The 26,767-nt window shown below is 41.8% G+C and overlaps 1 protein-coding gene across 1 annotated transcript in view; it reads left to right on the top strand.

The window, feature by feature from the left end:
• Window positions 1-26,767, top strand: part of MYO3A (myosin IIIA) — a 122,509-nt gene that overhangs the window by 51,747 nt on the left and 43,995 nt on the right. Inside the window, exons 9-19 of the mRNA XM_054991488.1 lie at window positions 8,687-8,696; window positions 9,046-9,171; window positions 9,394-9,510; window positions 10,905-11,009; window positions 11,103-11,186; window positions 13,433-13,635; window positions 14,750-14,848; window positions 16,221-16,335; window positions 21,240-21,366; window positions 22,918-23,128; window positions 25,441-25,588. Coding sequence (XP_054847463.1) covers window positions 8,687-8,696; window positions 9,046-9,171; window positions 9,394-9,510; window positions 10,905-11,009; window positions 11,103-11,186; window positions 13,433-13,635; window positions 14,750-14,848; window positions 16,221-16,335; window positions 21,240-21,366; window positions 22,918-23,128; window positions 25,441-25,588 — 1,345 coding nt within the window. The remainder of the gene's footprint in view (window positions 1-8,686; window positions 8,697-9,045; window positions 9,172-9,393; window positions 9,511-10,904; window positions 11,010-11,102; window positions 11,187-13,432; window positions 13,636-14,749; window positions 14,849-16,220; window positions 16,336-21,239; window positions 21,367-22,917; window positions 23,129-25,440; window positions 25,589-26,767) is intronic.

Consider the following 26,767-nt stretch of genomic DNA (forward strand, 5'->3'; position numbering starts at 1 on the left):
AAGTAAGTCGCTTGTGTAGAGAGACTGATAATGTCTAGGAAATGGCTTCTACCACACTAGAAAATAGTGGCATGTAGCATTTCTAAGGTTGAAAAAATGTTACTGTTGAACATCCATACTGTAGAATGGAACTGGTTTCATTGTCTCTTGCAAAAGGTATTTTTGCTGGGAGGCGTGGAGCCACGCCTCCACAAATTGTGTTCTTCCTATCCAAATGCTTCCTATCCGGGATTAATTGTGGTTTGCCATGTGTTGAACGCCTCCCCCGTTCTGCAGTCCCAGGCAGATCTTCTCTAGTGGGGCAGCCGTGGCTAGTGAGCTGTGTTAATCTTGGTCACAAATCTGGGCTAAGCTGTTATCCATAGGAAGCTGGCTAGTATATGCAGGCAGCTCACAGTCCTGTGCCTTGTAAGTGTTCCCATCAGGTTCATGTTGCAGAAAATGTTTTAGCTCAATGTCAGAATTTCTGAAACAGCTTCATCAAATTAACATACTGGATGTGAAACTTATTAGATGGTTAGCATTGATATATTTATGACTTGCTTCAAGATAAAGGATAATAGATTTTTTTAAAAATGAAAAATAGGATGTAAAAGGATTTTTTGACACTATATCAATTGTTAATGTCCCTTTTTCTTCATAGCAAATGAGCTGCATAAAGAAATCTTATTAAAACCTGTCCCATTTTTTTCTTATTGATATTTGTGGCAGCTTAATGTCTTCTCTCAGTCTTCCAGTGAGATTAGGAGGATATGCTTTTTTCTTTTTATAGTCTACAATTTGTCTCATAAGGATGATTATGTGCATTCACAGAAATGAAATCTCCAGCCAGCATGGCAGAAGAACCTTTTAAGGTTTGTAAGCATCTGGGATGTAAGAAAGAAATGCAGAAAGAAGGCTACGCTGGGTCATTGGCCAGGAGCAGGTGCTAAGGAGAAAGCCAGGTGCTTAAGGCAGGAATTCAAGCTAGTCAGTTTATGTGAGCAACAAGCTTGAAGTCCTTTCTAAACTACACCCTCTGAGTGCAATAGAGGCCATGTTGCTATTTTTATGTTACAAAAGATTTAGATTTCTGTCTTTCCTCCAGGATTCAGGGGGGTTTCATTTTTTTTTCAATTCATGCCACAATATTTTCTCATTGGCAATATGTGTTACCCCCATCCCTTCACCGGGGCTTGCTTAGCAATACAAGTAATAGTACTACTAGTAGTATTAGGGTTACCAACCGTTAGCTGGCAACCAGTGAGAGACAAAGGGACTGGGGAATGACGTCTCGTTGATGATGCAATGTCACTTCCAGCAAATACCATGAAGCGATGTGACATAGATGTGATTCTCTGTAATTCAGCTTTACCATGGAGTTTTGTTCGAATCATAGAGTGGGCGTTCACTGCAAGTGACATCCAGCATTGGCATAACACTGCTTTCATCATTTTTTTCCTCTGCCACGCTGCCCAGTGGTGGTAGGCAATGAAGAAGGAGACTTGGAGGTCTCTCAGTGGGAGAGCTGGTCTCCCTAAGTAGTAACTCTAGTAGTGGTGGCAATAAATTTTCGCTCCAAACATTGCACGCTTTGAGGCCATTCTTCATAGTCGTAAGGGCTAATGCTTGCTTTTCCCCCTGCAAGACCAGAACAAACTGGCTGCTGCCACACAATACTAAATACTGCATCTCTGACATAGAACTGTGGCTTGGAATGGCTTGTATTTTCTGTCTGAGTGGCAGTCCATATCTGCACCACAGTGCCTAGTATATTCTCATCATCCTTTGGGTTCTAGAACAGAACTGCATGTACTTCTGCTGTTTGGGTTGAGATGATAATTCTAAATGGAACTCTTAAGTTTCTTTCATGTCAATGTTCAGGTAACACTTGCCATGATAAGCCCAGCCTTTTGACGGCTAACATGTTGCAAAGGCTCCTGTGTATTTCACAACACTCACTTCCATTTCCTCCTCCACAGCTCACCCACAAAGGACAGTTTTGCCTGCCCTAACATGCTCCAGTGCATAGCAATTAGATGACTAAAAGTGACACTCACGCAGGGGTTATTCCATCAAGCATTATCTGGCAAGATCATCTTGTCTCCTGTTGTCTCATCTGCCTATTTGTGTTTGCTGATCCAGGAAGAATTGTAGCAAAGCTTGTGGTTTTGTAGCTCATCCATTTAGATTTTGCTACAATGATTTTTTTCACACTGACAGTGAGACACGCACACACACAAACTAACCATACAGTCATTTGGATGGAATTCCCAGGAAGACCTTGAGAAATGCTATAACACATAGAAAGCATGCTGTGCAATGAAATGTGACAGGGCAGAAAGCCAGAACAGTGTATGAGGTTAGAGTATCAGACTAGGATGGGGGACACCCAGGTTCAGACCCCTGCTCAGGGCATAACTGTGCATTAAAATGTTTTGGGGTCATGCCAGGATCTGCCTCAAGAAGTAAACTGCAGGTATTTTGCTGGGAACTAAGTTCAGGCACACAGGGGGGGAACAGTTTGAATTGGGACTACAACCCATGAGAAAATGGTTCTTAAGCCTTCCCACCATGCTGTTTTCCCAACCTGAAATTGTCAGACAGGCCTGCCTGCCTGCCTGCCATACCTGTGAATGTATATCCTCTGGGAGGGGGATGGGTAGTAGTTTCTTCCTTCACTGTATCTTGGCTATGCTTTGCTTGGGCTGAGTGGTGTTATCAGTGCAGCTGGATCATCTGGGAACCAACCTTGGGAAACTCAGCCCTGCATCTCTTTCAGAACTTTCGCTGACTTCTACTGACTCTTGTTTGAACTGGGAGGAGGGGACTGGAGGTATAACCTCTCAGGGAAGACTTTGCTTTGGCGTTCCAGGCAATTACTATGTACAAGTGCGCTTCTAGGGAGCAATACCTATTAAAGACCTTTAACTCATACAACTGTGTTTGATGAAGTGGAGAGTCTGAGGGAATCCCCTAGCCAGGCCTGACAGAAATTACCCCAGGGTAGCTCTTCCTAGGCTGTTTCAGGCTGGGAAAGCAATGAAGGTGGTGGGACATAACTCCTTTTCTCCACATGCTGCAGTTCCAAACTAAACCAGGAGCTCCACACATCTAGGAATTGATTTTTCACAAGGCAACGTACAACTCATATCTGACTGAAGGCCCTCAAGGTGGATGAGGTAATGACCAAGTCATGCTAGTTAGGCTCTTGATCGTAAAGCTTAATGATGTTGGGCCAGCCACTGTCTCTTAGCCTACCTAGTAATGTGGTTGTGAGTATGAAATAGAAGGGGAAACGTGCCTCCCTGAGCTCCCTGAAGGAAGGAGAGATAAAAATGGGGAAGATGGCAATTATGATGATAGGCCTTGAAGGTGAAAGATCTGAAAGCTAACTAGATGATTTTCAAACACTTAATAGTGTTTAGCATTGAATCGGCTGCCTTAAGGAAGAGGGCCTTTTTGCATCATATGTGGGGAAAATAGACACTTCTGGGTCATTTATTTACCTGCACCTGGGGGAGGGGGAATGTCACTCAGGTAAAGCTACGCTAGAAAGCAAAATGCACTTCACTGATGAAATTGTTCTTCACACTTTCACAGGTCTGCCTACACAAACAAATTCCTCCTCCAGTTGTGTAGTCAAAAGATGACAGTTTCTGCTCTTTGATTCTTTTGCATGAACTCAGAGTTGAATTTTGTGTGTTTTTATCGTTCGTTCATAGTATAGTAAACTGTCTGTCATTGCAGCTGACTCCTAAATACCTTCTGGGAGACTCCTTAAATAGATACCCCCATTTGGTGGTAGAAAGTGCCATCAAGTCACAGCCCATTACCCCCCTCATAGAGTTTTCAAGGGAAGAGACAAATAGAGGTGGCTTGCCATTTCCTGGACTTCCTTGGTTGTCTCCTGTCCAAGTACTCAGCTTTACTGTTTGACTTGGGACCTGGATAGAATGACTTTGCTCCTGACCTGAACCTGTGAGCCACCTCAGAAACCCTCAGACCTCTCCTGTTATTGGAGCCGTCTTCAAAAGCTATTTGTCTGGTCACCACACCAGTAAGGTCTTTTCAGGAGCAATGCCAGCTCTCTGGAATAAGTTACTGCAGGGGCTCCTTTTAGTTCCAAGCACAAAGCTGTCTTATGGAGATGTACCTTTGACAGAATTCTGCTGGCATCTACATATGCTTGTGAAAGCTTGGTATAGAAGTTTTAGTTACTGTGAAGTATGATTGTCGGTTTCTCATGTACCTGTTTACTCGCTTTGGCTAGTGTGGTATGCTTCCTTGAGTTGCCATTTGCCACAAGAAAGGTTGGATCAAAATGTTTAATATTTTTTTTAAAAAAATACACTTGTTCCATGCTCTTGAATCAGTCAGAGTTCTGATCATATTTATGTTAATCTCCATTTTTTCCCATATGTTTGAGAGGGGGAGAGGGGTTCTTCTTCTTATGCGCTTATTTATTCTTTTGCTATTCCCAATAGAAATTTCTTAGCTGACTTACCCTTGTCAGAAAAACTATTCCAGTGGCCATAAGAAGATGAGCCCTTCATGAATCATGCCATTTCCCGTGCTATTTTAGAAGCCATCAAAAATCACTGCTCTCCATTTTGACAATTGGGCCTAAAGAATTACGGCGACCTCATTTTGCTTTGATTGGAAGGAGGTTGGGGGAGGAGAAACAGAGCAGAAGCAATAATTGTCTTGGGTAATTTTGTTGTCTATACAGGTTTCACAAAACAGCCCATCAGGCTGTGCATGGCAGTGGAATCAAGTATCTGTTGCAAATACAAATATTAATTTCATAGAATGAAATGAGATGGTGGGAATTTGTAGATATGTTGTATCTGCAATGTCGAGGAATATGATGGGACAGAAAGCCTTATTGGTTAATGTTAACTGAGAGCCTTTAAAACAAATTCTCTTGGGGCTAAAGCAGTGAAGCAACCCTGTTTCCCTTTAGGTTATCTGTGCCCTTTGACAATAAAACAGCCGGAATGTTTTTGAGCTTTGCTCAGTTCAGTCTTTTCTGTATTGTTTGTATGGTAAACAATATTGGGGCTTCCATAAAGCAGTCCTTATGGATGTGTGTGTTGTGTGCCATCAAGTGGCCTCCGACCTATGGCGACCCTATGAATAAAAGACCTCCAGAACATCCTATCATTAACAGACTTGCTCAGATCCTACAAACTGGAGGACATGACTTCTTTTATTGAGTCAAGCCATCTCATTTTAGGTCTTCCTCTTTTCCTGCTGCCTTCCACTTTTCCTAGCATTATTGATTTTTCCAGAGAATCTTGTCTTTTCATGATGTGACCAAAGTACAGTAGCCTCATACTTGGTAAACATCCCTTGAAATGTTTATTATACTGCTGTATGAATCTAAGGGAAGGGTCAACAGGCATGGCAAGGAAAGGAAATCAGGGTTGGATCCTGCTGATCTGTTCCATGAGTAGTGGCACTTTCCTCTGCTGTGAGGAGCCTTCTCTGGGTGCAAGAGTTGTAGAACAGTTAGTGATGGTGACAAGGAGCCTGCCCTTGATTCAGGAGGCTAAGGGGGAGGAACTGGAGCTGGAAGAAAGCACCACCACTGGTATGACAAGATCTAACCCTCTAGAGTTCTGTAAGGAAAATCCAGGCAGAAAATGCTAGGAATTCTCCTAGGCTGCTTCCAAATAGGTTTTGTTGTTCACCTTTACTTCCAAACTGGAGGGTTTGGGGGTTTTTTTGGAAGGTAGGAGCATCAACTGCCTTCTTTCCAAGTTCTCCCCATCCTCAGTATACTGTTTCTCAGCTGCCTTTATTATGATGTTTTTTTCAAAAGAATGCTGTCCAGTCACTTTTCATACTGTCTGTATGGGAAAGCATGCATTCTCCTGCCCACATTGCCTTCATTTTGCTTTTTTCAGTTCAGCGTGGATACCGTTTTTCTTGGGAACCCAGTTTTTAAAAATCGGGTTTTTTTTAAAGGTCGCGTATCGGGGGAAATGATGGCTGTGCAGCGGATGGCAGGAAATGGTGCAGGAAAACTCTCATGGGAAATCCCATTGCCAATGCTCATGCCTATGCATGTGCAGTAGTGATGAGAGCGACAGGAGTGTGGAAGCCATCCCAGAGTCTAGGCTTATTTCTCCTCATCAACAGCACTTGTAAGCTGTGTGTGCTTATCTCAGCAACACTTCTATCTATTCAGTAACATGACAAAAATAGTTCATAGAATGTAACGATTTAACACCAGCAATGCGAAACGATAATTCGACAGAAGTTCTTTGACTTCCCCTTGGGAGATGTGAAAAGCATACCGTGAGGAAGTGTAAGCTGTCAGTTCATACATCTGTCATTCCTAGACAGGGATATATGCAGATTTCTTCAAGGTCACCCTATTGAGAGGCATGCATAGAAAAGAAGATGACCTTCGCGTACTGCTTCACCAAAAAAATTGTACCCAAAATATAGATTGGTTTAAAAGGCACGAATAATCTGTCCTTACAAATTGCCCACAGCCCAGTTCAAATATAGTATCAGCAAAGAAATGCTTCAGATGCAGGGCTCTTCTGGGCAAACTGTGCTGTCCTACAAACCATGACCTTTTACTTTAGAACTGCAGGGTATTTTCAAAACATACTTTCACACAAGAGGCTTCAATTGCCTGGCAGCCTTTTGCACGCTATTGGTGTGAATGTGTTAGATTTTGCTCTTGTGAAATTGAAGGGCTAGGAACAAACAGAAAGAGGTGGCAGGCGGGGGGTGGGAGAAAAGACAACAGTAGGTCTTCCAGTTGGTCAGACCAGTGATCAAGCCTGACGAGCAGGGCTTTTTTTCAGCGGGAACGCGGGGGAATGGCGTTCCGGAACCTCTTGAAAATTGTCACATGGCTGGTGGCCCCGGCCCCTGATCTCCAGACAGAGGGGAGTTTAGATTGCCCTCCGTGCCGCCGAGCGGCACGGAGGGCAATCTCAACTCCTCTCTGTCTGGAGATCAGGGGCTGGGGCCACCAGCCATGTGACCATTTTCTCTGAGGGCAACCCACTGAGTTCCACCACCTCTTTCCCAAGAAAAAAAGCCCTGCTGACGGGGATGCTTCAGGAGGGAGTATCCCTAGAGAGAAAGTATATATATTGAAGATGCGGTCAAAATTGTGCTCAGATTCAGACTCAAGCAGGCCTGTGTGTTGAGTGCATTTCTTAGTCTCTGTTCCAGAACAAAACATGAAACAGTAAGTTTGACCTATGAACTAAGCTCATAAAAGGGATATGTTTAGCCCATGTTAACTGCATGCCAAATAGCATGTAAATGACCCTAAATCCTTCAGGATTATGGGATCATTCTGGTGTGGCAGTCTGTGCTGACCAATTTTCTGACCAGAGGCTGGAGGCAAGAAAAGGGGAGAGAAAGGCCAATGTCCTGAGCTGCCCAGGATCCTCGCATCACCCCTTCCAATTGTGAACCTGATAGTCACGCCTATCAACAGAGCAGTGAAATGAGGTCATCTGGGGACAAGGTACAGATTGCTGGATACTCAGGGAAATCCCCAGCTATGCCGAAGAAATACTTATTTGGAAATTACAGAAAAGAAAAACCATCCAGTAAGGACTCGGCATTCTCACTGCCCTCTAGGAACGAAGGGACATTGAAAGGCAATTCAGAAGAAATAGAAAGGAATATGAGATGGAGAGGGTTTGGCTTAGGGTTGCCAACCTGAATTGCAGCTGGTCTTCAGACTACAGATATGAGTTCCTGGGGAGAAAATAGCAGCTCTGGAAGGGGGACTCTATAGCATCACATCCATACTGAACTCCTTCCTGTACCCAACCTGTATCCCCAGATCTCCAGAAGTTTCCCAACCTGGAGTTGACAGCCCCAGTTTAGCTTGCAACATCTTAAAGCATGAGGGTGTGTTTGGGAGGGAATTTAGTGTCTAGGGTAGGGGGATGAGGAACTGGCATATGTCTCTGGCCTGCATCCTTTGGGCCATAAATCTTCTTCCTTCTGTCCGGATTCTACAAGCTTTTAAAGATTCTGATCCCTTTGAAGTGGAGGGTCTGGGGAGCAACATTCATTCGAGTCAGATGAAAGTGCTCCCTCCATCCTATTTAATCACCTCCAGGACTCTTTTGGAGGAGAGGGTAGACTGTCTATCACATGTTTGTCTCACCCTCCTTCCAATAAGCTCTTGGCAGTGTATCTGATTCTCTCCTCTCCTACGCTATGAGGTAGGCTACACAGGAAGAGTGTGGCTGACCCAAAGTCACTTAATAAGTGGAGATTTGAGCCCGAGCCTTCCAAGACCTAGTCAGACACTCTAACCACTATACCACACTGGCTGTTCCCAGCTGGCTTTAAGGTATCCTGGAATAGGGAATGAAAAAAGGGTTGGGGTGTGGCATGAGATGCATATCCTCCAACCCTCATGTCCATATCCCCAAATTCTTCCTTAAGGAGAGTGAGGTCAAAATGACCCTTTGTCCCTGCAGTTCCAGGGCTAGAAGAACAGCTTCCTTCTAAGCAGTCAGTGCTAAAGGGCCATTGCATTGCAGCACTAGCCTTGAGAGGCCCAGAACAGGGACCATAGTACTGTTGGGAGCCAAGACTTTCCCAACTGTGTCTCTCTTCACTATTCTACAAGAACTCCCCAATTTGTTTCTCTCTAGTAGCCACCATTTGGGAAGACCTCTGATGCATGGCACGGTGCATCCCTGAATAGCTCTAGAATGGTGAAAGCCATAGGTACATCTTCAAGAAATATCTCACTAGGGAATTTGAATATCTGTAGGTGTGTATTGTAGCAGTTAGTGTCAAATCCCTACTCTGACATGGAAATTTTGCTGGTCAACCTAACCTACCTCACAGGGTTGTTGTGAGGATAAAATTGAGGGGGAAAGAAGGATGTGAGCCACTTTGGGAAATATGGGGTATAAAAGCAGTAAATAAGTAGAATTTCCCCTTCTTTTTTGTTTTGCTTTCCCCATTTTGAATTTAGGTGAAACAGCATAGCAGTTTCTCTTTAGGCTGTTGTCTCTTGGTGTTTAAACTACCCGTAGGAATTTCTTTCTGTAGGAAAAGCCTTCTTTCTCTCTCTCTCTCCACAGATTTGAGCGTATTCATACCAAGAAGGGGAATTATAACAGGTCTCCAGTTGCAAATCAGGAAGATGTAGATGATTTAGCAATGTTGGAAGTACTAGACGAGGTAAGGTACTTGAGCTGAAGAGGCTGTCTATCCCTGGTATAAAGTAATACACATTGTGTTAACAGTGTAGAGGCTGAAACCACCAAGACCCAATGTCAGATCAAGTTAATTTAAAGGCTTCACCATTCGTTTCCTCATTTACAGAGTACAGGGGGTATTTACTACTGTTAATATTTCTTATAAAATTAGACTCTTCTCTCTTTGTTTTTTTTTAAAAAACAGAATACAGTAACGGAGCAACTGCAGAAGAGCTACTCCAGGGATCAGATATATGCCTACGTGGGAGATATTCTCATTGCAATCAATCCTTTTCGAAACTTAGACCTTTATTCTACAAAGGTGTGAAAATGAATTTGTTTGCCATAATTTCAAACTTTACCAGCCTGAATGCTCTTTGGTAAAATGATCTGAGGATGTGGCTTATAGATGACATGTTATTTCTTAGCATGTACCTGTAAGATAGTCACTTAGACATAAAGCCCCAGCCCTTCTTTAGTTGCACTCAGCCACTAGTGTGGTAGTCCATCTTTATGTCAAAAGACCCACCCAGAGGGTTCATTGGATCCTGGATGAGCCTGGCAAATGCATTTGCTGCATGTACAGAAGTCTACTTTACAAGGCCATCCTAAGCAGTGTTGCATGCTGCTATGTCCAGTAAAAACAATGGCCTTGGAAGGGTGTAACTGCTTGGGATGGTGCTGTTAGTTTCTCTTGCTGGATTGGGAAATCTGTGTAGCGCTTACTGCTGTAACGTGCATTTTTGGTACCCCCAATAGGCTGCAGGTACCAATGCTATTTACCTGCTCTGGAACACATCCCTTTCATATGTGTAATATGAAATGTTCCTCAGCAGGTTCCATATATTACATTATGAAAAGTATGGTACAGGGCTGGATCAAGTGACCTGGTCAACTGCTTAGAGATTTGGAATTTGAGGGTACCAGGCTCAAGAAACACTTAGCATGGACCATCTATTCAACTAGTAACTCAGCAGTGGAAACAAGTGGTTCAAAGGCTTAGTGTTAATGCTCTAAGGTAGACATGGGCACGAACCGAAATATGAACCAAAGTTCATGAAGAACCGAGCCGGTTCGTGGTTCGCAAACTGGCAGTTCATCAGAGCCCATTTCTGACAAACTGCCACAAACTTTAGGCTGGTTCATTTGGTTTGTTTTTTGGTTCATCGTTGCAGACAGCCTGGCGCCGATCAATCAGTTTCCTAGGCAACAGGTTCGTGAAAGTTCGTGGTTCATGGTTTGTGAAATGCGACAAACCACGAACCACATGGTTCTTTTTTTTCTGTTTCGTGCCCATCTCTACTCTAAGGCCATCTCCTTTATTTAATACTGTCTCACCCAGTGCACAGTTCCATTTCTTGATGTTAGTACATTTCAGTTACTCTTAAAGCTTCTATAAACAAAGAGGGAACAAATTCATTTTTTATATACTGATATGACATTTACAGAGTGTAATCAGGCATGCCACTCAGTTGCCAAAGCTGTGATATGGGCTACGTATGCCAATCCAAATAAAGGGTTCAATGCTGAACAAAATGGAGGCAGACACTAAAGAGCCCTCCATGCCTGGTATGCCGTATTGTCCAGGGCCAACCCTGCCTGACTACTGATAAGATCCTACTAGGCTAAAACCAGTCAAATAAGACTACTAACACAATAAAACACAACTGTATAGCATATGTGAATAACATAAACAATATTTCTGTGGTTTTCAAGCATTCCAAACTGTACATTGGGGCCAAACGGACAGCCAATCCACCTCACATTTTTGCTGTGGCTGATATCGCATACCAGTCTATGATCACTTACAATTCAGATCAGGTAACTACAGTGATCTGCAAAGCCAAATTTGATACTCCACTTAATGGTAGAGAGAGATGATTTTCACAGACAACCTTCTGCTCTTGCCTTCAGTGTATTGTCATTTCTGGAGAAAGCGGAGCAGGAAAGACCCAAAGTGCCCATCTTCTGGTTCAGCAGCTTACTATCCTTGGAAGGGTATGTTTTAGCGTAAGACAGTTCCTAAACATTTTTAGGGGTTTTTTTGGCCTCTACTAATCCTCCTGCGTTTCATATGCCATGCCAACTCCCCTCTTACCTTGCCATATGAACCCTCCTGCCCCTTACTGCCTACTCTTTAGGCCGTGTTCCGAGTCCCATCTCATGCAGAAGCAAGGTTATTCTGTACCAAGAGCAGGATTGGACAGTAGTTCTGAAGTTCTGATACGGTGGAATTCTAGCTCCCATGACAGTTGCTTGCCCCACTTTCTTATTTCATTGCAGAGTTAGTTTAAACTTCAACAGTTCTACTGTGTTATTATATTATAAGGTTGTAACACCTGCAGTGTTGCTGCTTTTGATTTTTGTTTTCGTGTGCAGTAAAGAAAAGAAGTCAGGAATGGTTTGATCACTGTGCTCTTGTATTATAAGACTGAGCTCAAAATCTTCTGGTATTAGGAGGCAACAACCATGCCTATTTTTACAGTGTGAAGGCAGGGCTTTTGTGCCCTATTTGTGGCTCATGTTTTTTCCCCCTTTTTTACTAGAGTTTTCCCTAAAGATTTATTTCATGGAAGCACCATTAGCCCCTTAGCTCCCCTTCTCTGTGTAGGCACATCTTGTGCCTGGAGTGATGGGGCTTCCATCTGTTTTTGAGCCCAAGGTGACCTCGGAATGGGGAGGGAAAGAGGTTTATGTCGCCCTGTTCCTCTCCCGCTAGTCTGGGAGCTGCTCTGCTCCTGCTCTGCTCTGCTCCTGCCTCTGGGCTTGACCTCCAACAGAGAGCATCCCCCAACCAATCCTCTTCAGTCTGGTCCAAAAGGACCTTAAATAACTCAGCCTAGCCTCACCCCCTTGCTCCTTCCCTGCCTGCCAATGGCAGGGCACAGTTGAAATAACAGTCTCTTGGACCAGTCCTGGATTGGTCGTCATACAAAGTAAATTTGGACTTGTCACCATACCAAAAAAGTTGGGAACCGCTGCTCTAAACAGAAGCAGGTCTGGAGATCTTCTGACCGTCCCAGAGAGGATTTGCCTCTTTGAGTATCTAGTTCCTGATTGCCTTTCCCGACTGTACAAGAAAGGGAAATTGAATTCACTGTGAATTTCCTGTTTGTCCTAGTGAGAGAGCGCCAGTCTCTCCCATTATGTTATTTATTTAAAGTATTTATATCCCACTTTTCTCCTATCAGTAAGGACTCAAAAGCCGCTTATATTATTAAAATCAGCTAAAATCTTAAGTCTACAAGAGTGCAACACAAAAAAAAGAGAGCAGGTCATTATCTATTACCCATCCTACTAACTTACCTCCACCGAAAGCACATTGAAAAAGTTCTGAAATCTTTGCAAGGCTTGAACGTCACATCCTTGGGAAACCCATTCCATCAAACTGGAGCAGCCACCAAGAAATTCTGAGCACAAGCCGTACACACTAACATGATTGGAGGAACTATAACAATCGCTGGCCTGCTTATTGAAACTGGAAGAGTTTTGATCTATTCACTGATACCATCAGGATCTGATGGAATTGCTTGCTTTCTAGCATGCTCTGTGAGGTGCTTAGTTATTGCAGGGCCTCATAGGGGATTCCTTTTCCTTGTATTCTATTACTGCTAATTCTTTGATTTGGACCATTGGTCTCAAACCGATTTTTAAGAGTTCCACGGGTTCTAAGAAACCCAAACTAGGACTCAGTCCAGGTCATGGGGGTCACTCCTTATCTCCTAATTCCAGAAGATTTCAAGTCCTGTCTTCTGGCATAAGAGCATTCCTGACTGCCTTTCATCATTAGGACAGACTAGAAAATTAACTGTAAGTCCAATGTTTTTCCTATAGTTATCTTACACTTTTTATTTCAGTTATGTTTAATGTGTGTTGTGATCAGCAACAAAATCCTGGTGGAATAGCAGTATGCCTGCATTCTGCAAAATCAGTAACTAAACAGAGCACTGCCACACTCTTCTGTATGTGCCAGGCAATAAATATGAGGCATGTTCTTAGACATAATGAGATCCCTGAATAGTGTGTGGACACAACGTTCCTTCTGCAGAGGAGGATTCAAATAATTGTTTTCTGCTCATTAGGAAAGGAACCCACCGTTACTTTCTGTTGTTTATCAAGCAAGAGTTTATTGTGATCTCTGAATAAGAAAACTGTAACAAAAGTATATTGTACTGGGAAAAATATTTTTATGATGGCTATTCTGAGAAACTGCATTTTTTGAAAATGTCTGTTTTTGAACGTAGGCTAATAACAGAACGCTGCAAGAAAAGATTCTCCAGGTCAACAATCTGGTGGAGGCTTTTGGAAATGCAGGCACTATTATTAATGACAATTCCAGCAGGTTTGGGAAATATCTAGAAATGAAGTTCACTTCTAGTGGAACTGTTGTGAGTGCTCAGATTTCGGAATATCTCCTAGAAAAATCCAGAGTCATCCATCAAGCTGTGTAAGTAAAAGGGGGAACAGTCAGCCATTTCCTAAAAAGAGAAAGGATGGGCAGGACAAGGTAAATGCAGTGAGGGGAGGGGTAGATTGAGGCTGCCTGTACCGCTTCTGGGCCCACCAGAAACACCTGCACATTAGTTATAGAAGTTGTGTAGGGTTGTTGTGCACAGGCCTGTCCCACTTCTGGAGCCAGTGGACAGAACATTTGAATAGGGCTCCTAGCCATAAATTCTGGTGTTGGCCCAAATGAGAAGATCATTTCTTGAATTGTCTGTGAGCTAATGATCTCCTCAGTTGGGCCTTCACCAGAATTTATGGCTAGGAGCCCTATTCAAATGTTTTGCGCAATGCATAGATATTTGATGGGTCCAGAAGGGAGCTATGTTTCCCCAGGGGTCAGGGTAAGCATAGTGTTGCTCTCCTACCGTCATCTTTATGATTATCACTTATTAGTCACAATTCCACTAAACATGCTTGCAGTGATGTACTGAGGAAACAACCATCAAAACCAAACAAACTCTAGTAGCTTCAGACTTCATTCTCTCACAGTCCATATTCCAGGGTGGCAGTGCCTATTGCTGCCTCTCCTACGTTGCAGACCTAAGCCCTTGAAGTCAGTGGCCTTAGAAGGGCACAATTCTGCCCAGGGCTGTACTATGAAACATTTATTGACTGGTATAGATAGACATAGGAGCCCTATGGCGCAGAGTGGTAAGCTGCAGTACTGCAGCCCAAGCTCTGCTCACGACCCGAGTTCGATCCTAGTAGAAGCCAGGTTCAGGTAGCCAGCTCAATGTTGACTCAGCCTTCCATCCTTCCGAGGTCGGTAAAATGAGTACCCAGTTTCCTGGGGGTAAAGTGTAGATGACCGGGGAAGGCAATGGCAAACCACCCCATAAAAAGTCTTCGAAGAAAACGTTGTGATGCGACGTCCCCCATGGGTCAGTAATGACTCGGTGCTTACCTATAGATAGATGTAGAATCTGCAAAACGAATAAATATGAGCACTTCTGCCATGAATTTCTGTATAGCATCAGGGAAGTAGAAGTTGGATATTCTTAGTCCAATTTTGATTTCGTTGTAATACCTGCCATATTAAGTTTTTGTTATTTCAGAGGTGAGAAGAATTTCCATATTTTTTATTACATCTATGCTGGTTTGGCAGAGAAGAAGAAACTAGCACACTATAAATTAGCAGAACATAAGCCTCCCAGGTAACATTCTGTTTCTGCTGTGTTTATGTTGCTCTCCCACTGAGTGTTTTCACATAAAGAATTTAAGGTGTCAGTGTTCTGAATGGAGTTGCACTCCCAGTGAGGGTCCAGGTCCATAGTCTGGGGATGCTCTTGCTGGATAAACAGGTGGCAGCTGTTACTAAGGGTGCCTTTTATGAGTTTCGGCTTATTAGCCAGCTGCAGCCTTTGTTGGGCTGAAAGGATCTGGCTGCATGCCCTGGTTACATTTAGGTTAGACTACTGCAATGTGCTCTACATGGTGATGCCCTTGCAAAGTGTTCAGAAGCTTCAATTGCTGCAGAATACTGCCACCAGGATGTTGAGTGGAATGGGTTGTAGGGACCACATCACTCCAATCTTGGCCCGTTTAAACTGGCTCTCAGTTCATTTCCAGACACAACTCCTGGTGCTTGTGTTAGGCGTGCCAGGTCTCCTTCTATGACGGGACACAAAAACAGAGACACCTCCACCTCCTTCTATGGTGGGAGGGATCCGCTGCTGCCTCTTGTGCTGCTCACCTGGCCACTGTGAGGAGGCATCTGGGAATGGCAGGCACATGTGTGAAGTGCATGCACACCTGTGTCTCTCAGTGATTACATCATTCCCAATACAACCTGGAATAGATGGGTTGTGTCAGGGCCAGGTTTTTTTTTTAATGGCCCAAATGTAGCAGTTTAGGCTGATTTTTAAAGAATTGGCCCTTGGTACAACCTGTCACTTCTGGGTCACACCAGAAATAACATAATCACCTGGGAGTATGCAAACCTGGCTCGTGTTGACCTTTAAAGCCCTATATGGTCCAACATACCTGAAGGACTGCCTACACCCTTGTGAACCTACCAACCACTACGGTCATATTCAGAGACCCTGCTTTGAGTGACACCACTTTCTGATATGAAGAGAGGGCATTCTTGGTCATGGCCTCAAAAATCTAGAAATGTGTCCCAAGGGAGATTTGTCTGTCCCCTTCTGTTGCCATCTTCTAACAGCAGAAGAAGACTCTTGTTTTTGTTTGGCATTCCCTCCGTGATCCCTCCGTCCTGCCCAGTGTTTTAATAGTTGTTTTTAATGTCTTTGTGTGTATTTTAGCTCTGGTTTTAATTATTTAATAACACGTTGTTATTGTTTTTGGATGGTTTTAATGGTGTTAAAATATGATTTTATTATATTGATTTGCTTGCTGCCTTGGTGGTCCTTGTGAAGGCAGAAAGATGGGGTATAAATTTTGTAAAATAAAATAAACCCTTGTAAATACATAAATGGGATCTCTTTCCTAGAATGAACCTTAGAATAAAGATTTGTTCTGCACTTGCTTTGAATTCTCAGGTTCTTTCCCCCTCCATCCCTTTAGGTACCTGCAGAATGAACATCTCAGAACAGTACAAGATTTCATGAACAATACGTTCTATAAATCCCAGTTTGAATTAATTGAACAGTGCTTCAAAGTGATTGGCTTTACAATGGAGGTGCGTGCTGGCAATCCTAACTTTTTTCTTTAATAAAATGGATTGTCACATATTTCCAGCCAAAGCAAGAATTAGTAAAAGGAAATTTCTTTTAATGTTGGTGGCGTATATGTAAGTTTTTTTATAATCATGTATTACTTCAGTCCTTCAAATGTGTTTTGCACAACTTTGAACCTATTAAGTTAAAAATGGCCCCCTGGTTATGTTTCATTGCCTTCTAAATGATCACCCATCCTCCTGTTTGTTTGTCCCCACCGCCCCCACCCGAACTTGCTGAGATCCAGGCAGGTTGCCAAATAAAAGCTGTATTTAGATTTGTGGGTGACGTGGTTTAATATAAGAAAAGCATAATTGCTTGAATTTTCCAGCACCCTTTTCAATTGGTCTTGAATTCCATTGGATACACTACAGAATTGTAAAAAACCTCAACAACTTTCCATCAAGTTTTTCCCATGACCTTAATAAAACTGGGGCTTTGCCACTGATACCAGCAGGACTGAACTGTCCACTTAACGCTCAACCCACCTTTTGTGTCTAGTTCGTATTAACTCCCTGCTGCTACAAAAACACAATAATTTGAATATTTTAAGATAAGCATTGGACAGTGTGTTTTTAATATATGTCTTCCTATCCAGAACTGAAAATCAAAACCTCTTCTTTTACCAAATTTCAGATTTTAAAAAAATTTCAACACTGAAATTTAATTTGGTTTTAACTTTTCTTTTCCCTCCCTTCCTTCTTTCCTTCCTTCCCTTTTTGCAACTGGCCTCTTAGACTTCTCTTGTAATATCTAGCAATAAGTCTAGGCTGGTGGGTCTTTAAAATACTCTGCTCTGGGGCTGCTGGATCAGCTTTCATATAGAAAATTGCAGGTGCCATCTCCAGCTAGGCTGCCTTAACTCCTTTTATGGGGGATGACAAAGCTTGTGAGTAAATTTTGGTTGCGCAAGATGAAGCGCAATAAACAATCATGCACAGAGCACTTATTTACAAGAGGAAACTTGATACTGCTCTAAACTGTCAAAGAAGGTGCTTTAAATAAGCTGTTCCCACTGCTATTAATATATCACCATTTATTTGCCCTGGCTGATATAATAGTTTACAGAAGGTTGTCAGGAACAGTTTTTATAATGTTTTCCCAAAGGCAGCACTTGCCGGTAGACATCTTTGATCTTGATCAGTGGGCTTAGAGATCTGGGATTTAAGTCAGAGCCAAGCTACAAGTGACGCCTTACACAGGTTGGACACTTGTCAGCTTCCTTCAAGTTTTGATGGGAAATGTAGGCGTCCTGGTTTTACAGCTTGGCTCTCCATTACAGCTGCAAGACCAGGATGCCTACATTTCCCATCAAAACTTGAGGGAAGCTGACACGTGTCCAACCTGTGTCAGGTGTCACTTGTAGCTTGGATCTCAGTTTCGTTCCATTGGGGTTAATGAGACTGTGGGCTATTGCTTTCATGCTATTGCTTCTACAAGACGACTTTGTTTTGGAATCAATTCTGGATGTGTATTCTATGAAAAGATGCTGAAATACATAATTTGTACACCTTTGTTGAAAGGTGGTCCGCTGAACTGGACTTAACAGGACTTAAGGAAGTGGCATTCCACAAAGAAACACCCCAACACCTCAGTGGTGGGATGTCTTTTTGTAGGAGCAGAGCAGTGAACCAGCTTTCAAGTTGATCAGAACTCTTCATCAAGTTCTGTTTAGCACAAAAAATGGGGGAGGCTGGGTATTTCTGGACATGACAGAAAAGACTCCAAGACAGTCGTTTACTGACGTCTTCACAGGAAGTGATGCAAACTTAATTAGATTAGGTGATGCTATATACACGGGTTACATATGTATGTCAAGTTGCAACAAAGGGTCCTGGGACAAGGAAGCCCCAAAATAGTTATTGCTTTTGAAAATATAAAATCCAGCAGTAAATAAGATCAGTAGAAATCAGAACACCTAGGGCCTTTATATGGCAGAGAGTGGAAATAAAGAGGGGAAAAAAGGTTCTTTTTAAAAAAAACATCTTTTCCCATTAAAGTACAAATAACAGTGGAGAGACAGATAAGTTTTGATTAATGCCACTATGCAGTGATTGAAGTGTTAAACCTTCCTATATGACTTCATCTGAACTGAGGCTGTATCTGTCATCTACCTTTTAAAGGTGAATACAGAGATCTTTGATTTGTGTTATACTTATTGATGCCATCAGCAGCCACACTTGTGAACTTGGCATCTTCATTGTCAGAATTCCTGCTTATTTAGGTGTGATTACATTTTAGCCACAGAGGAAACACAGTAGCTTCATCCCCTGGGAGAAAAAGAAATGTGTCCGTTGGACTGAAGTTTCCCCCTTATTCTGACATATTTAGAAGGCATCCAGGGCAAGAAGATGTTGTGGAATCATAAAAATAACCTTGTAAGCATTGTAGGAAATCTTCCTCTTTCACAGAAAAAGTAGCATGTTCCCATAGTATACAGCCTGTATATTCCTTTCTTCCTTCTTCAAACTAAAGGTTGCACAGAAAACAAAAAGTAGCAGAAAATTGCTGCCAAGAGTAAACAGTAATCATGACATACCAGGCAGATAGGGTCACATTTAACGCTTACGGGAAAAGAGCATGAAAAATGTCAGTCCCAAACACGTAACCCAGTGCCATAACAAAAGGGAATGTAATCTTTTCAGAAATGCCCAGAATAATTTTAGAACTGGCACATTGTGCTATTTCTTTATTCTGTTTTTGTAACCCTCAGCCAAACAAATTACCCTGTTTGGCTGGGATTGCTACTGGGTTATCCAAAGTGCTTGCATTCAACCTGTGAGGTTCTTCTGACTTCCTGCGAATAATATCACCCAGCACAGAACCAAGTAGCAGCAGAATTTTCAGAACAGGGCTGTGGAGACCCCAGACCAGAACCTCTGTGCGGCCTGGGGCCACTCACTCCCTTTCTTAACCCAATGTACCTCATGGGCTTCTCATGAAGATAAAATGGCAGAGGGGAGAAACAGATAATAGTTCTGTAGAATAAAATGTTGAAGTGTAATAGATAGGTCTACCACTCCCACCATACATAGCTTTTATAGAATCCCCTCAAATATCTTTTGCCTTTACAACATGAGGGGGCTGATATTTAAGGAACACAAGCCCAAAGCATTGCTTGCCTTGTTGGTATGTTGTGGCCTAGTGGCTGAATTGTGATTTGGGAGATCTCTGCTACCTATCTTGCCACGGTAGCAGACAAAGTCAGTAGGTGACTTTTGGCAAGCCACTCCCAGTTTCAGTTTCTCATTTGCAATATGAGGATAATGATACTGGTCTGCCTTGCAGGCTTGTTGTAAATCATATATATGTGGTGTTTTAAATACTGAAAGTGTTATTTAAATACTAATTGTTATTATTAGCTGAGTGAATCTTGGTGTCCTGATCTCTGTGGTTAATTTGTTTTATTTAAGACATTTCTGCCCTGCCTTCCAATCTTCAAGACGGCATGTAATTCAGTGAAAGCAATGCAATATAAATAACACATCAGTTAACACACCAAAAAAACTGAGAGGCACCCAAAAGCAGTCAATGATACCAACATGTAACTAATCATGAGCACATGGGAATATAAGTGTTATGTCTTACTTTCTTTAAGAAAACAATTGAGTCACCTCACAGATGACTCTGGCGAAAATATTCTGCAGTTAGGGCGGTGCCACCATAGATAAGGCCCTGTTACTGATAGCAAGCCACCTAACCTCAGAAGTTGGAGATACCCAAGAAGGGCTTTCAATGAAGATCTTAATTTGGATAGGAGGAGCCAAATACCTTGATCTTAAGCTGTTAACAGGTGAAAACCAAGTCTTTAAATTGGACTCAAGACGGATTACACAATGTAGTCAATACAATCAATGGCTGGGACATTCAATAAACAATACAATAGGATATGGATTGTAGAAATTTGAAAAAACAAGCAGAGATAAAATACAGAGTTGAAACAATGCTGAAACAAGACATAAGAAATTTACCATGACATATTAAACAACATGGAAACTAACAGTTTACTTATAGCAACAGACAGTATACAGTAGTACAGTCTCTAGATGTGGACGTGGGAAATGGTTTAGAATCTTTACAAAACTATGAAGCTTACTGAGTGATATTGGATAAGTCATTCTCTTTCAGTCCAGCCTACCACACAGGAGTGTTGTGAATCTCAGAATCCTAAGACTGGGTGAGACTGCTGGGTTTTCAAAAGCATTTGCTGCTTGACAGTCAAGATAGTCTTGGAAGCTCAGTAAGCAGATCAGACCAATGCGGTCTGCTAGACTGAGACAATAGGGTGTGGGAAACCCAGGTTCTAAATGACACCATGCCCACAAACTTCCTCTGTAGTCTTGAGAATTATTTTCTTTCAGCCCCACGGGAATCCTGCAGTGCAATCCTAAGTGGAGTTGCACCCATCAAAGTCCTTTGAATTCAGTAGGCTTAGAACAGTGTAACTGTGCTTAGGAGTGCACAGCTCGGGTGACTATTAAATGATAAAGCTTCTAAAGTTATGCACACATACCTGGGAGTGACAAAGCAGAATTCTCTTCTGAGTAAACATGCAGAGGCAAAGAATCTTGACCAATTACCTAGACAGGGTTGAGATAGTTTAATGTGGTGCATTTATTCTACAGCTCAGTCTGGGAGTCACTCCCGTGTGGCCGGTCAGGCCTTATGTTTTAACTATGTAACTTTCACTAAATATTTTCTCATCCAAAGGGGAGGCTAAAGCAAATTGGATGCAGTCAGTGATAAAATGTTGATTCTCAGGACCGCTCTAATATTAAAATGAGGAAAGGTTAGTATGCTGCTTGCAGCCTGAGGCACCAATTACAAGTCTATAATTGCCCTGGTTTTTTGTGTGTCTGTCTTTCAGGAACTAGGGAGCGTGTACAGCATACTTGCTGCCATTTTAAATGTGGGCAATATTGAATTTTCATCGGTGGTAACTGAGCACATGATTGACAAGAGCATCATTTCCAATCCTACGCCTCTTGAGAATTGTGAGTTTTCCTTCCTTTTTACACATAATTAAATGCCTTTTGTGATTAAGTGAGCTGTCTAGTTAATTATGAACCATGCAGTTATCTGCATGTCCAAGGAATCGTGGTTCATTACCTATGAAGCTCTAAATAGCCTAGGTCCAACACACCTTTGGCGGTATGTCTATGAATCTCTGCATATTGAAGACTGGCTGATGAGAACCTGTACTGGACTCCATCTGGCCAAGTTAAATCTGTGAAGTCTGTGTTCCTGGTACCCAAAATCTTGAAATTTTCTTTCAAGGGAAAGCCTTCCTACCCCGCCCCCAAACACTGCAGGATTTTAGAAAAAAGACTAAAGGCTAATGCACATATTATGTGGGAGACCTGTGATGGGATCTCCTAATATTTTCCAACTGTAGGAGACCTCAATTTGGACTGGAGCCAAGTAGTGTAGGAGGAGTTTAAACCTCTCCCCACCCCAGTGGGTTTTTTTTTCACTGATAGAACAGTGGTTACTGGTTAGTCATGGTAGGGGACAAAAAGACAGGCACCTGTACTGTACATCTTTTTCCTCCATTACTCTTTTCTTCCTAATGGGAAGAGCAGTGGCTTAGAACAAATAAAATATAATAAAACATGGCCATTCCTTCCATTCATCAGCAGAAGTCTGCTATGGGATGCTTTGGAAATGTTAGAATCTGGGAAATCCTTGATGCTCAGTGTGTAATGGTAAAAAAAAAATCTAAGGTCATTGTAATTGCTGCTTTAGCCATATGCCCCAATGAATCTCCAAAAAAGAATACATAGGATACCTGTGGCACTTGAAAACTTGATAGACTCTTACTGTGCATTTGCTAAAATACCCCTCATGTGAATGGGATTGGCAGGCTACAACAGCAACTTCTGTAAAGAAGCTACTTCTCAATAACGGATCATCTTCAGACAAGAGGCAACATCATCTTGTAGTTACCAGAATGCTGTCTAATCCAGTAGCTGACAATCCTGCTTGCAAAATGTGCAATGACCATTTTGGGCTGTTAACTATGATACTGTTTTTATGCCGTGGCTGGTTTTTTTAGATTACTTTTTATGCTTCTTTATGTCTTTATTATGCTTTGTGAGTATCTGTCTGTCTGTCTGTCTGTCTGTCTGTCTACATACACATATTTATTCTACGTTGTTTTTTACGTGCCTTGTCACTAGTATCTGCCCTGGTAGGGGAACCTTTTTTGAGAATAGTTACCCTCCAGTAAAGATTATGTTTCAGAACGTATTAGACCTCTAGAACTGGATGGCCCATCCAAAGTGTCTCATGTCTTTGCATTTCAGTCTGGTAATCCTGGAAGTGTTATTTGTATTGTTCATTAGTAAATTTCAATCTGTAAATTCTATGGTCTGTTAGGGAGCTTCCCTCTTCCTTCAGCAGGCACAAGTAGGAACAAAGAACAGAAGTTTTACTTTAACACTTTTAAAAGAGTAACTTTATAAAGCCTTGTCTGTAGGAATTGTTTCTTTCCTTGAAAAATCGGTACGAGATCTGAACACAGTTGCCATTTCTTTGTTTTCCAGCTGCTTCCTTGCTATGTATTCAGGCAGATGAATTGCAAGAAGCTCTCACCTCGCACTGTGTGGTGACCCGCGGGGAAACCATTATACGCCCCAATACAATGGAAAAGGCGACAGATGTAAGAGATGCTACAGCCAAAGCGCTGTATGGGCGTCTCTTTAGTTGGATAGTCAACCGTATCAACGTGCTGCTCAAGCCAGATACAGTTTTAAGGTAACATTTTTGTGATTGATTTATTTAAACTAATAATAACATTAACATTCAATTTATATACCATCCTTCAGGACTACTTAATGCCACACTCAGAGTGGTTTACAAAATGTGGTGTTATTATCCTCACAACAATCACCCTGTGAGGTGGGTGGGACTGAGAGAGCTCTAAAAGAGCTGTGACTGGCTTCAAGCAGAGGAGTGGGGAATCAAACCTGTTTTCCAGATTAGAGTCCTGCCGCTCTTAACCACTACACCAAACTGTCTCTCAGTTTGGAATTTGTAGCGCATTTGTAGGCCCACCTTTCTCCCAAAAATTTGGGACCCAAGGTGGATAACAATACATTAAACAATAAAGACTAACTGGAACTTGAATCACTGACACAGTAAAAATGTAAACATAATACATGGTGCAATAACCTCCCATTCAGACATTGAAAAAGATTATGAAAATTTGCCCGAGTTCCAGTTTTAAAGCTTTCTATTCCAATTATCCAAGATTCCTTTTTGAAGTAGCTCGATCCAGCAGTCTGATGTAACCTTCAGTAATGGAACTGCCTCCTAAAACCATCAAGTCACAATGCCTACGAAGTATCACTCGGAGGAATATTCTATAACTCTCGTGATATCATGGAAAAACTCTTGCACTAGATTGTGAATTTTCAATATGATCGTTGAATCCAGGTGCTTCGGTCCTGAGTTTGTTCCTGCTCAGCTCTCAGCTAATTGGTACTTGCTGTGATCCTGAGTATATGCTCCTAGCTCAGCAGGAACAGCCTGGTAGCAAGAACCACGCTGGCAAGAACCAAGCTGTAGTGGAGAAAACAAGGGGAGACAAGGCAAAGCAAGATGAGCTGATGGAGTGAAATGTGTCCTGAATTTTAGGACCTGAACCTTCAATGGAATAAACCAAACACTTTCTAAACCTAACATGAAGCTATTCCTGTCTAAATACTTGCCTGTAGTGCTAAAGCGAGTTCATGGGGAAAGGGTGAACATTTAGTTCATTGTTGTGTTTCTTCATGATCTCTTTAGTGCAATAATACTGTTTAGTTTTTTCATTTATTAAAATATTTACACCCTGCCTTTCCACATGGCAGGGTGTAAATGTTCGGCTGTGCTTCTCATTTATTTATTTCATTTATAGCCCACCTTTCTCACTGAGACAAGGCAAATTGCAAAATATAGAAAACAATTCAATCAGGCGGCACAAAATATCCAGGATTAGGATTATAGAAATTAGAAAACAATGCAAACAGAAAATTATCTAAGGCCATAAAAACTATGCAGAGAGTGAATTACAAAGGTGCAAGGCAGTCCAGGATGGATGAATGGATAGATGGATGGATGGATGGATGGATATCCTAAGGATGAGACAACATATGATGGAGAAGTGTTTCTGAAGCTAAGTGGGTCAGGATGTGGTCAGTTCTTGGATAGGAGGCCACCTCGGAGCCCCTATGCTATCTTGCATTCAGTGGTGGAAGAAAAATGATACGTGGACATACTAAAAGTGTTTGTTGAATGACCCAGAGAGTGACTTATTGTGCCCTAGTTTAGCGCACAGATCTGAGTTCATTGAACAGGGTTTGTGACCCATATTTCATGTGTCCAAACCACAGTTCTTAAAATATGCCTTATAAAATACCTGAAGCCTATTTTAAGGACTGTGCTTTGGATACATGGAATATGGCTCACAAATCCTGTGCAATGCACTCAGATCCATAGAGGAAGTAAACTTCTGTTGATTTAGCCATGTAAAAAGCTAGTTGTGTAAATCAGGCATGAGTCTTTGAATTTAAACAGATCCTCTGTCTTTCTGCCTCAGAAAAGCAACATTTGTAGTAAAACAGTAACAACATCATCAATCTTCTATTTTTTGAACTGGACAGCAAAACACATCGATTTTATTTCTGTTCAGATCTTTCTGGCTTGGCTGCTCCTGCAATGAAAGAGCTTTTTGTCCCTGATTCAATCATGGTTTGTTGCTGTAAGGCAATATATTTCTGTAAAGTCAAATTTGCAATACAAATTATGGGTTATGCAAATATTTTTGTGTTGTATGAATATGCTGCCCACGGTGCAAGGGCAACACATCGTCGAACTGACAGAATGGGAGTTCACAGTTATTCTTTTAGCCTCTGATTCACTCCCCTTACAGGGTAGCATATTGGAATCTGTCACAGTCCTTTCCTGATGTCATCCCAGTGGTAATAGTCCCAGAGCACTGGTGGTATTCTTGAAACCGCTATGATGTTGAACGTGATGTGAAATAACAAAGGAAAAAATATAATATACATGCTATGTCTTTTCAGTGGAAGTGACGAGGGACTGAACATTGGGATTCTTGATATCTTTGGGTTTGAAAACTTCAAAAAAAATTCTTTTGAACAGCTCTGCATCAACATTGCCAATGAACAGATCCAGTTCTACTTCAATCAGCATGTTTTTGCATGGGAACAGGTGGGCATTACCATTCGTGTGTAGGTATTCCTTTCTTTCTTTATGTTTATATGATGCATAGTCTGCCTTTGTAACTGAGACTCAAGGCAGATTACACAGAGTAAGTCGATACAATCAACAGGATGGGACATCCAATAAACAATGCAATAGTATTTGAATTGTAGAAATCTGGAACCAACCAGAAATCTGGAAACAGAATTGAAGCAAAGCATAAATATTAACATGGTGTGTTTAACGATGCATATTGTACATAGCAGGATCTTACATACAGCAGCAGGCAGAATGAGCTATATGCAGTAGCATAGACAATAGTCCCTAATCCTTTACACAAGTAACTTTCTGAAGCATTTTGTGACAGCCTGTGTAGAAAAGCCCTCAGTTTGTGCATATGGCTACAACATCTAGTCAATTTTAATTGGTTAGATTAATTAAAACCAAATTTATTTGTTTATTTTATACACTGCTGAAACTCTCTGCAATTTTTTTCTTGAAACAGGTTTCCATCTTAAAACTACAAATGCAATAATAAGTCAATAAAATCAAATAGAATTAGAATTGAGCAACAGAGACTTGTAAAAGCAAGAGATCCATTCAGTCCCCACTAATGGAAGGCACTTCCATTAGAGGGATACGACTGTCTCACCTGTTCCCTCTCCACTGCATCCCAAAATGCTCCTTGAAATGTTGCTCCTGGGGAAAAAGGACGGTTCAGGATGACTTGGAGGTCTGCAGTGAGACAGAGGTAATTGGTGAATGTAGTCTCCCCCTTCCATTAGTGGAAATTTACATTCTCATCAAATTTACAAGCCCATCAAAAGAAACGTATTTCTTTAATACAGCTACCTGTGCGAATCTCATGTGGCAAATATTTCTTTGGGAAGCATTCCTCCCTGTATATGAGAGAAGGGAGGGTGCATCATATAGATACCGTCTGCTACAACACAGAATCTTTTCCTTAGAACAACTGAGTTTTATATTCAAATACATGCAGATTTAGTCAATTAGTCTATTAAATTAATTACCAGGATTTCTCTGGTTGGCTGATGACCCTTAAATATATATATATATATAGCTTGGTACTTTTGAACACAGAATTTTCTCTGAAATAGGTCACCTACACTTTCTATTTTGGAGAACCAAAAGATGACAAAAACACTTTTGTTTATATATATGTTCTAT

The sequence above is a fragment of the Eublepharis macularius genome, chromosome 11 (genome assembly GCF_028583425.1).
Source record: "Eublepharis macularius isolate TG4126 chromosome 11, MPM_Emac_v1.0, whole genome shotgun sequence".
Taxonomy (NCBI): Eukaryota; Metazoa; Chordata; class Lepidosauria; order Squamata; family Eublepharidae; genus Eublepharis; species Eublepharis macularius.